The sequence below is a fragment of the Bos mutus genome, chromosome 25, assembly GCF_027580195.1.
Source record: "Bos mutus isolate GX-2022 chromosome 25, NWIPB_WYAK_1.1, whole genome shotgun sequence".
NCBI lineage: Eukaryota > Metazoa > Chordata > Mammalia > Artiodactyla > Bovidae > Bos > Bos mutus.
Window position 1 is genome coordinate 21,880,839 of NC_091641.1, and position 12,645 is coordinate 21,893,483.

The following is a 12,645-nucleotide window of genomic DNA, read 5'->3' on the forward strand; positions in this document are numbered from 1 at the left end:
AAAGTCATTACCTTTGGTCCTTTCAGGGATGAAAATATATCATTCTTCATGTAACTAATGAGGAAACAAAATCCCTAAGACAAACTTGTATTTGATTCAGAATACACTTTTCCCAATATAAGCAAGGACTGTGTTTAAGAGACTAATTTTTAAGCTAAATTTTGGGACATATTTTCCCAAGTAGTTATATTCCTTGAGGTCATATATGAGTGCCTGAAATATATATATGTTATTCATTCTTTTATTCATCCAACTAGCCAACAATACTGACTGACCGCTATACTGTTATACAACCAAAGGCTTCTTTTGCACACCATCCTTGGGTCTCACTGAACTGGGAACCCCACCTGGGAACCCCACCTTGCTCCCATCTTACTGCTGTTGCGTGTGCATACAGTAAAACACGCCATAGATGCAAACACACGTCAAATGTCACCCACACGAAAACCTCCCTAACTCCTCCAGCAGTTAATGGAACTTTCCTTCTCTAAACTCATGGAACTTCATGTTTCTTTTCAGATTATCCTGCCACTGTCTGTTTATATCTTCTGAACTAGTCTCTAAGTATCTTAAAACTAGAAGCACTTGTCTCATTTCTGTTTACTTCTACTGCTTAGCACTGCCTGGTACGTAAAAGTCTTTTAAATACCCTTACATGAATGCAACTGAACAATGTTTCTACAGAAAAATATTTTTTCAGCCCTTCAACTGAGATACGAAGTACACTTCACTCCTTAGCCATTGACCCTCACGCCTTGTCATAAGGACCACTCATTGAATCCCTAACATTAATTTTCCTGAGCATCCAGAATTTCCACTGAAAAGGACTAAGCAAGCTACAGCTTTCTGTTGAAATTTACACTTTCCAAGACAATCAAGAGAGAATAAACTGAAAACAGCTTGGAGATGAAAAAGAACAGACATGGTTCTAGTGTCTACACACTCTCCCCTCTAGTCCAGAGCAGTGACACCACATACCAACAGGTGTTAATGAAAGTTTCAGAGTAAGTCATACCTTTCTCTCTACTATATTAGTGCTAAGAGAGTTTGAAAGCCTGGGCTAATAGGCATCTAGTTCAGTGTCTATGGAGTCGAGTCACATAAACTGATGCTTAAGGGACAGAATTTGAGACCAAGCTAAAATGCAAAAATATTGACAAATACTTCAAAGTGAAGGACTGTGAACAAATCTTATCTAAGAAGCCACAAATAAAAATAAAGGAACAGAACAGGACGGAATGAAACAAATCTAACATGTATCAAACACCAATAGAGACAGACATGGTTAGGCACTATCCTATACACTATATTATTTCATCTTCACAACAAACCTCAAGGTAAAATCAGCCCCATTTTTACAGATAAAACACTAAGCTTCATGAGAAGCTCAGGCAATAAGGGCTGACCCATATTTCAAACGGAGAAGGCAATGGCACCCCACTCCAGTACTCTTGCCTGGAAAATCCCATGGATGGAGGAGCCTCAAAGGCTGCAGTCCATGGGGTCGCTAAGAGTAGGACACGACTGAGCGAATTCACTTTCACTTTTCACTTTCAATCACTGAAGGAAATGGCAATCCACTCCAGTGTTCTTGCCTGGAGAATCCCAGGGACGAGGGAGCCTGGTGGGCTGCCGTCTATGGGGTCACACAGAGTCGGACACGACTGAAGTGACTTAGCAGCATATTTCAAAACAGGCTAGCCCTCAAAAGCCCATACTCTTTCCCCAAAGCAGTCTTGCCAGAGTCTTGCTTATTTCTATTAAGACTGGGGAACTTTAAGACTGAACATGTCTAGTTTAACCCAAACAATCACCCTGGAAGAAAGTGAGAAAGTTGCCAAGGGTTACAGAATGTACAGGTTTATTTAGTTGGTTTCAGAGAATTCTACCAAATCTTCAAAAACAGTAACCACAATGCTATTTAAACTGTTCCAGAGCATTAGAAGGAATTCAGAAATTATTTTTTACAAAATCAGCAGAACATGAGAAAGATAACATCTTCCAAATGAAAGATTAGATCAGACCATCATTTATGAGTAATATTAATGTTAATATTTTTATTTAGTTATTATAAATACAATCTAGTGATACAAAGACTATCCTACATAAGCACAGAGATATGTGAGTGAATATGTATTAGAAAAGTACCATTGATTTAATAAGACAACAGAGAAAAAACCACAGAGGCTGAAAACAAAGGTGACAGAATTCAACACTGGCCCCTGACTTTTTTAAACTCTTAATAAAACAGGATTTTTGAAAAATATTCTATCTCTAGCCAAACATCCATCTCAGGCCCAAAGGCAGAATCATATTCTTCATTAAAGTAAAAACCAAAGGTTTCCACCATTTTTTAAAACATTTTCTGGAAGTAACTACAAATTCACCTGGACCAAAAAAAAAGGCTAAAAATAAGAAGTAGCAAAACCATTTGCAGATGTTATAACTGTCTTTTTTAAAAACCCCAAGAGAATCAATGGAGGAAACTACTGGAAACACTAAAATAATCCAATAAGGTAAATAGTTACAAAACTGGTACAAACACAAACACACACAAAAAGCTGCTTTTCTTGTGTTACGCAGAATATCTGGAGGGCCATTTGAGACAACATGGATAAAACCAAGGGACATTATGCTACGTGAAATAAACTAGGTACAGAAAAAGAAATACTACAGGATCTCACTTATACTTGGAACTGAAACAAGTCAAACTTGTAGAACCAGAGAACAGAATGGTGGCTGTCAGGAGCTGGTGGGTGGGGGAACTCAGATGTTGGTCAAAGGATACAAGCTTTCAGGTGTAAGAGGAACAAATTCAGAGGACCTAGTGTACAACCTGGTGGCTAGAGTTAATAATGCTAAACTGTACACTTCAAATTTGCTACAAGAATACATCTTAAGCATTCTTCAGACACACACACAAAGGTAACTCTGTGAGGTAATGAGTGTGCTAACTGACTGCAGTCATCATTTCACAATGTACGTGTATACCAAATCATCATGCTGAACACCTTAAGGACAAAACACTTGTCAATTATACAAAGCCAGGAGGTTTTATAGTTTAAACAATGAAGAAAAATCCTATTTATAACATCACACACACCATTAGAATAAATCTAACAAAGCTTGTGTAGGATCTCTATGAAGAAAATTTTGTTATGAAAGAACATAACTGAACAAATTAAAAGATATACTATTATCAGCTAGAAGACCTGATACTCCGTAAATTAACCTATAAATATAATATAGGGGAACTAGGCAAGCTAGTGCTAAAGTTGATCTGCTAAATAAATAAGCCAAGAAAAATCTAAGAGGAACTGATTAGGAAAGACTAGTACTGTGATATTAACATGCATGATGCAGTTACAGTAATTAAAATAGTTTGATATTGGCACACATATAGAAGTATAAATTTTAAGAGAATAGAGACCAACATAGGACTTCATGATCAAAGGGCTTCCCAGGTGGCACTGAGGTAAAGCACCTACCTGCCAATAGAGCAGACATAAGAGGCCTGCCAATGCAGCAAATGTGAGAGATGTGGGTTTGATCCCTGGGTCAGGAAGATCCCCTGGAGGAGGGCACAGCAACCCACGCCAGTATTCCTGCCTGAAGTATCCCACGGACAGAGGAGCATCGTGGGCTACCATCCATAGGTCGCAAAGAGTTGGACACAACTGAAGTGACTTAACACAGAATATACATGATAAAGGCGGCATTTCAAAGCATTAGGGAAAGATTATTATTCAATAAATGGTATTAGGATCACAGAGTAGCTATTTGGAAAACTAACTCTTTAACAAGGAGTTCCACTCCTAGAAATGTATCATCCAGACAACCTTAAACATTATGTCCTTCAGCCTTTTCCCTACATCACCCTCTCAGTGAAGTCTTTCCCTGAGCATCCTCTTTAAAATTACAGCACCTAAACCCAACTCCCAATCCCAAGAAGCCCCTTTCTTAAATTTATTATTTTTCTTCGTAACACTTATCACCAACAACATGCTATTTGTTTACCATCTGTCTTCCTCATTAGAACTAAGCTCCATGAAGACAAAAATACTTGCATGTTTTTCGCTCACTTATCTCCAGCATCACTCAGTAAATGCTTTTTAAATGATATTCTGTGGAACAGAAGTATCCCTTCCACCTTCACTGCAAGTTCAGTGCCCAAGAGCATGCTCAATCACACAGTCTTGTCCAATTCTTTGAGACCCCGTGGACTATATAGTCTGCCGGGCTCCTCTGTCCGTGGAATTTTCCAAGAAAGAATACTGGAGTGGGTTGCCATTTCCTACTCCAAGGGTTCTTCCTGGCCCAGGGACTAATGGGACCTAAAGTGTGATGTACCAGAGAGATTTCTGGAAAAGGTTTCCCTCACTTAAAAAAAAAAAAAAACCTTTGGGAGAAAATGCTTCTTTCTTTCCAAGGCTCGGTCATGCCTACACACGATGCTTGGCGCTGCTTCAGCCATTTTGTAACTGCGGGGGATGTCAACACACGAAGATGAAGAAATGAAAGCAAGTTCTGAACTTCAATGGGTGCTTTCATCACTGAATTAACCAACCTTGGAATCACTCTTCTAAAATAAACTCTTATTTTTCAGTTGCTCCTTCTGTTTCTTGAAACAGATAACATCCCTATACCTACTTACACATGTGCACAAGACCTCCCTAAGAACATTCATTTCACTTGTCTTTACAAAGCAAACTGCCAGTATCTGTAAGTACATCAACAGAGGCCTCATCAAGCAAAGTTACCAATGCCCAGCGGTGTACTGGTAAATGTTTACCAATGAGCTAGAAGGGAGAGTCTATTTGTAGAGTTTGCCCGTTTCCATGGTGTAAGTACTTGCATAGAAGTCAACTTCAATAATGGCCAAGTTTAACAACCAGCTCACTAAATTCCTGCCAATGCAACAATCAGCTCTCCTGAGCCCGTAAAACCAGCTCCAGCACACCAACGCTTACACGCAGACAAGGACACAGACACTTACACGTAATTTCCTAGATATATACTTATGTGAAAAAGGGCAACAAAACTATTTATCATGGGCTTGGATTATAGAATCAATTTTTTTCATGTCCAAGCATAGTTGCATAGACTATCTTTAGAAAAATAGTCAAGAAACCTGAACAAGATTGTGAAACTGGAGTGGATGAGAAAATTCATTATATACTCTCTAGGAAGCTGCTTAACACTTTTTTTTTTTTTTTACCATGAATTACCTTTTCATAAAAATCACAATTTTAAAAAATTAAACATTACTAAATTTTCAGTTTTGCAATATAAGTTTCCTTTTCTTGATTACATACTTTCCCCCTTTCTGATGTTTGAAACAATTCTATTGAGAAGTAACCCCTAACCAGAACTGGGTCAGTACACCAAACAAACCGAAATTAGAAAGATGTATCTTGCATTTTTCCCCTAAATTAATCTAAGCAATAAAATTGCTGTTGTTCAACTTTAAGACCAATCAAAAAAACTACACCAGTAATTACTTCATCTACAATTGCTTTTGTTAAAATAAACTGAGTCAAGAATGCAAAATACACTCAGATATCCTTAAACCAGTCCTGTATTCATGAACTCACACAGCAAGATCACTTTGTACCTCATGAGTCTTCACATGGGGTCACACGGAAATCATTAGGATCTAACTCAGAGAAAAGGAAGCAATAACAGAGTACCACAAGCAGTCTACAAAACTTATAGGTCACTAAAGGTCACCCACAGCAACAAGGCTCTGCATCTCAGGTTTGCTCTATGTCACACACCAGAACCCTTGAATTCAACAGGCAATTCGGCGCATCCACAAGCAAGGAGTCTGTTTTCAGTCCTTTACTAGAGTCTGCCCTCTTGTCCAGTTTAACTTCCTCTCAATTTTTAGTGTCAGAAACACAAGGAAATAGATTTCATGTTTAGACTGACGTTTCTTCCCCTGCTTGAGTCCACCTCCTGCTATGCCAGGAAATAGCATTAAAGTTCCATCGTGTGGTTGCCCAACAGGACATAGGAAGCCCAGACCTGCCAGCTGATGACTAGTGACGGCAATGCAGCGAGATGGAGCCGTGGCATACTCACAGAGGGAACAGCACTGAAACAGGTCAGGCCACTGAACTATCAGGATGACATTAACCAGGCTTTTCCCTACCCCACAAACATAGGCGTGGTGTGGCACTCACACGTTCAAGCAGTTTTTTCTTTGCCGTGACAAAATGGCTCAACAAAGGAATGTAAAAATGGACATGCTAGATGGGGGCGGGGGCGGGGGCGGGGGGAAACACATCTATTCTATCTATTCTGTTCCTACCTTCCTATGTCTAAAGAATTCTCCATTTTCCCCACTATCAACAACAGATCCACAAACATTTGGTAAATGTTAAAGATAAGCACTGAATTAGAAGGGACTAAGACCTGATGGGGCAAAAAAATAAGAACAAGAAGAAACAAAGGAGCAAGTGAGTGGCAACACAAATCCACGGTTATAAGCAAACTTGAGCATTATTCCTTAGGATGAAGATTTTTATAGGTATTTGATAACTATGATGCTAGCAAAATATTACTGGACTTCTCAAGAATGCCAACAAGTTCTTAAAGAGTTTTTTGAACCCAAAGTTGAACAAGGTAGTAAAAGAAGAAAAGATTTTCAAATATTAACATGTGTTACTTACATAATAAATAAATTTTAATTATTGTACAATAACTTACAAAAATGCAAACAAGGCTTAAAGTCAAAACTTTGAACATGATCTAAAATGCAAATCACATAAGCTAAAGCCAAGTGTGAATTAATGTGACTATGGCCAAAAGTCATAGTAAATATGAGGCAGTATAAAATCTAACCATTTCTTCTGAGATATTCTTCATTCAATATTGTTAAAGAGTAAGACCATGCGACTGAAAAACCAAACGTCAAAGAAATGATACGCATTGGGACACAAATGGTCTTCAAAAGGGAAAATGGATAACAATAGCATTTATCATTTTAGGAACAAGAGATGTAAAATACAAGGTAGCTATGACATTCAACAAGTATATTCAGGTAGACTAAAAGGCATCATTTACTGCTTGACTCAGCTCAAAAGGCTATTAACTTAGTGGTGAAGGCTCCATTTAAAAGCATTTTAGGCTTTTAATCTTGAGCAGGCAAATCCAGCTCAGTATTATTACCACTGCAAAGAGAGTACAAAGAAAGCACTATAAAATCCACATGAAGACAAACATTACCTGAGGCGATATGTTACACGGGTTAACTGTACTTTGTTAAATATCAGGGTATTCTAAGAAATACCAGATCACGTCTAATTGTGATTGCACAGAATCACAAACACCAATGCTGGATAATAGGCCTACTAAGTGGGTGTCCACACTTACCGTTCTCCACATAGGGATGAAAAGGCAAGACCAGAGCAAGGATGACCCTGCCTCTGGTTGGCTCCAAGACACTTCTGATATCTTTTAACAAAGTCAGAGGCTGATCACAGCGGTCCAGCAAATTTAAGCAGCTGATGACATCATACTGGAACCCTGTCTTCTGCCATTCATTTATACCAAGCACTCTGGAAAAATCAGAAAGATATAAAAACCCTTAAAGACATCTTTAGAAATATTTAGATGCCAGAAAAGACTTTAATTTTGTCTTCCAAATCAAAGTAAGTTCAAAATTTTCATTTATAATATATATTTGCAGTAATAAAATGGCCATGCAAAAGTAGACAACCATACTTCTTTAAATTTAGCATTTTATCTATTTCCAAAACATACAAAGTTTCCTTTGTACGAATTAGTATGTTGAATAAGTACGAAGATATAGATGATAAAAATGGTTATGAAACTAGGGCATCAAATTCTTGAACATCAATTAATGAATGAAGAATTCAACTTTTACATTCACTGGGATGTAATATACACCATATAATCATGTTTTTTATTCCTAGGGTGCCTCCTATTTTAAGAATGGTTAGGGTGATATAAGATAATTTCCATTTACAACCTATGATCTTTTGCGCACATCGCAATGGCACCCCACTCCAGTACTCTTGCCTAGAAAATCCCATGGACGGAGGAGCCTGTTAGGCTGCAATCCATGGGGTCGCTAAGAGTCGGACACAACTGAGTGACTTCACTTTCACTTTTCACCTTCATGCACTGGAGAAGGAAATGGCAACCCACTCCAGTGTTCTTGCCTGGAGAATCCCAGGGACGGGGGGCCTGGTGGGCTGCCGTCTATGGGGTCGCACAGAGTCGGACACGACTGAAGTGACTTAGCATAGCATAGCATAGCATGTTCTAGGAGAGAGATACTATTTCATATTCTAGAATCTTCATATCTAAATAACTGTAGAAAAAACAAAGCACAGGACATCCTGCTAAAACAGTAAGTGAAGACCATGGTTAATACACCTCTCTCAGCGCTCAGTATCTCATGCACACATAGTCACTCTCTCTCCTGCTCCTTCACTCTCTCCCCTCCCTGACTCCTGCGCCCTAAGAACACTTTCTAGTCCTTTACAATGTTTTACTCACAGAGGGTAGGAGTCCTTATATCAAGAGTCTTTGTTTGTCACAGTGTTACGGCAATTCTATTAATTACTCACTCCTGCCTGGTTATATTAATCAGAATGTGGTAGGTGAGGCATGTTATGACAGAGACAGGGAGCAAAAGGAAACAAGAAAAAGGACCTTTTAAACAAGTCTTTGATCACACTGAGCAGATATTTTATGACATTTCAGAACATTTTTGCATAGCAGAATAAAAAGAAATACAAACTAGTCAGATGCATCTTCTTTTCAATCTATATTTTTTTAAAAACTAAAGCCTCCTCCAAAACAACACTCTGATGAACTTCAAGGAGCTAGTCAGATTTCTGTCACTTGAAATAAGCAGGGCATTACAGCTCCAAAATCACTTTTAAAGGCTATTTGTATATCAATACCTTAGCCAAACAGCCAGTTTAAATTCATAAATTTGCAGAAGACAAACTACATATCTGATTCAAAAAAACAAACAAATAAACTTAGACCTGATTACAACAAAGCAGAAGCCAAACATCACTGGCATGTTTTAATCTAGAACAATCTCACCAAATCCATCTCAGAATCACTTGAAGATAGGTAGTTTCCATGTTGGTTATTTTGAAAGATAGAAACACACGTTTATAACAGAAAATCAAAATCCTGATAGCCTTAAAACCAGGACAGTTAAAACTATATTTATAGAAGTCCAACTTCATCTTTACTTCTGTTTTGTGATTTCTACTTGTAAACTCAGTTCCACTGATAAAGACAAATTTACCAGCCCCACTCAAATTGCATGCTAGCCCAGGAATCCTAACAAGATGTTTGAATTTTCCTCTCTTATAAGACGAAATTTCCTCTTATAAGAAAAATGAAAGAAGTGACTTGTCCAGGCTCTTGTAAAGCACAAGCAGAGTAGATATTACAGCTTGGAAACTCTTCTAGTAGGTTATTCAAGACAATAAACCTGCTCTCTCCATATAGGTGAGAAAGAACCTAACAATTAATCTTTGTATAAGTGCTTCCACGGTGGTGGGTTGAGAATGAATGGCTATCCATTCAGTTTCCAGTATCTTTCCGTTTAAAAAAAGAAGAGTCTGAACTTAAGGAATAGAATTAATTACAATATTTTCCTTCCTTTTTAAGAAAGATCCTTAACCTATAGATAATGCATTAAAGGCAAGCATCTTTAAAGATCTTTGTTCTCTGGTGTCAAAAATGTACACACAACTCCTTTTGAACTACCCATGTATGACCTACCCGTGCAGATGCAATTCCAAGCCCATCCCCACTACCACTCTTCACCCTGCCTTACGCTGGTATCCTCCACCATCTACGAAACACCATTCAGATCACATAAACTAACATTCACATTAACTTTCGGTAAAAGCAGTAAGAGGAACTAACCATGCTGCCAAAATTATTTTCCTGCCGAAGAACAGTTTTTATTTACTGTCATTTGAATTGTGGAATTCTTTGTTAGTGTACATAATCAAAATGTTATTAGGTTGGTTCAAAAGTAATTGCAGGTTTTCACTGCTGAACTCTGCCATTTGATATTGGAATACATTCTTAAATAAACGTGGTTATGTTATACATCATTTTAATGTGCACTTCTCACTTTATGTTTTTTTTGCTAATGACTTATTACTTGCTGTTTATATTTATTTTAGATTGTAGAAATGGTGTTAGAAAGCAAATTCAAGTGATTTTTTTATTCATCATAAACCAGCAGAGCCAATTTGCAACATCAACAACGCATTTGGCCCAGCAACTGCTCATGAACATACAGCGCAGTGCTGGTTCAAGAAGTTTTGCAAAGGAGACGAGAGCCTTGAAGATGAGGAGTGCAGTGGCCGCCAGTGAGGATCAACGACCAACTGAGAGGATCACTGAAGCTGATCCTCTTACAACTACACAAGAAGTTGCCGAAGAACTCGACACAGACTATTCTAGTCATTCACCATTTGAAGCAAATTGGAAAGGTGAAAAAGCTCGATAAGGGGATGCCTCATGAGCTGACCGAAAATTTAAAAAAATCGTCCTTTTGAAGTGTCTTCTCTTATTGTACGCAAGAACAATGAACCATTTCTCAGACTGTGATGTTTGAAGAACAGTGGATTTTACATGACAACCAGCTGTGACCAGATCAGTGGCTGGACTGAGAAGAAGCCCCAAAGCACTTCCCAAAGCCAAACTTGCACCAAAAAACAGGTCATGGTCACTGGTGGTCTGCTGCCAGTCTGATCCACTATAGTTTTCTGAATCCCAGCAAAACCATTACATCTGAGAAGTATGCTCAGCAAATCAATGAGATGCACTGAAAACTGCAACCCCGCAGCCGGCACTGGTCAACAGAATGGGCCCAACTCTTCTCCACACCAACGCCCACCTGTGTGTCACACAACCAACACGTGGAAAGTTGAAAGAACTGGGCTACAAAGTTGTGCCTCATCTGCCATATTCACCTGACCTCTTGCCAACCAACAACCGCTCCTTTCAGCATCTCGACAACTTTTTGCAGGGAAAAGGCTTCCACAACCAGGAGGCAGAAAATGCTTTTCAAAAGTTTATCAAATCCTGAAGCACAGATATTTTATGCTACAGGAATAAACTTATTTTTTCATTGGCAAAAATGTGTTGATTGCAATGGTTCCTTTTTGATTAATAAAGATGTGTTTAAGCTCAGTTATAATGATTTAAAATCCACAGTCCAAAACCGCAATTACTTTTACACCAACCTGATAACTGTAGAGGACTTCCCTGGCGATGCCGTGGATAAGAATCCGCCTGTCAATGCAGGGACACAGGTTCTATCCCTGCTCCTGGAAGATTCCACATACTGTAGGGCAACCAAGCCCGTGCACAACTCCTGGAGCCCATGGGGTGTGCACTCTAGAGCCCACAAGCTGCCATTACTGAGTCTGTGTACCCTAACTACTGAAGCCTGCTCACCTAGAGCCTGTGCTCCCCAATAAAAGAAGCCACCACGATGAGAAGCCCACACACCGCAACGAAGAGGAGCCCCTGCTCGCTGCAACCAGAGAAAGTCTGCGTAAAGCAATAAAGACTCAGCGAAGGCAAACATAAATTTTTTTAAAAAATTAAACTTAAAAAAAGTAATTGTATAATCCATTCCTAAATATCTATGGCTCTTACAAAACAGCATTTCTAACCCAAGAAGCAAGGTATCTGTTCACGGGGTTATTATTTTCAAGAAAATGAGTTACGTAACAGTTTGCCTTCCAGGAGGATTTAAAGTACACCTTCCTTGGAGAAGTAACAAAGCAATCAGTATTGTGATAAATCCTAAATAAAAAACCAAAACACCAACAATGTAAAGAAAAGCTTTATTTTTGTTTTAAAAATCAAAACCACATCCTTAAATTTTACGATCAGGCTTTCTGGCATAAATAGTCAATGCAGAGGGGAAATCTGGCCATTTTCTGTTTTATTGATTTATTTCAAAAATGAAATCCAGAACCTTTATTAGAAAGCCAGGTTTTTGTGGGCCCATATACTGAAGAGAAACAAAAAATAGCTACTTCCAAAAAAAGAAAGAAAGAAAGAAACCACGGAAGTAAGCTAAAAGTCTGCCCGGCCATCATGGATTAGGCGAACCCTACCACTTGTCTTATAAACCTCAAACTGCACCAAAAGTTGCCACTTTTGTGAATATGCTTTTATTTCATAGTAACAACATCATGGAGGGAGTGTCAACCAGTATGAATTCCCTATCTAGGTCAAACTGCAAAAAGATTTTGGCATGTGTATTAGGGGAACAAGGTCAGCTTTTGTTGTTTCGTTTTGTTTTTGGCTGCTCCATGCAGCTTGTGGTATCTTAGATCCCTGATCAGGGGTTGAACCTGGATCACAGCAGTGAAAAAATATGTTGAGTCCTAACCACTGGACTGCCAGGGAATTCTCCTAAATTAAGTATTTTTTACATGGTGTACAAGTTTATCAGGTAACATAACATGTAAACTCTACATGTACTGAATCACTTAATGTGAACATCTGAAGTCTCACTTAAAATTCCATTTGGCCACTTAAGTCTCTAGAAGGGTTTAAATGGCAGGCAAGCAAGCAAAGACATGGCTCAGGGTAGGTGGGAGAAAAATCACT

At 38.6% G+C, this 12,645-nt stretch overlaps 1 protein-coding gene across 2 annotated transcripts in view; it reads right to left on the reverse strand.

Annotated features, from left to right (window-relative positions):
• METTL9 (methyltransferase 9, His-X-His N1(pi)-histidine) overlaps positions 1-12,645 on the reverse strand; it is a 46,382-nt gene that overhangs the window by 14,069 nt on the left and 19,668 nt on the right. For both annotated transcript variants that reach the window (XM_070362904.1, XM_070362903.1), the window contains exon 4: positions 7,378-7,562. In XM_070362904.1, the coding sequence (XP_070219005.1) occupies positions 7,378-7,562 (185 nt within the window). The remainder of the gene's footprint in view (positions 1-7,377; positions 7,563-12,645) is intronic.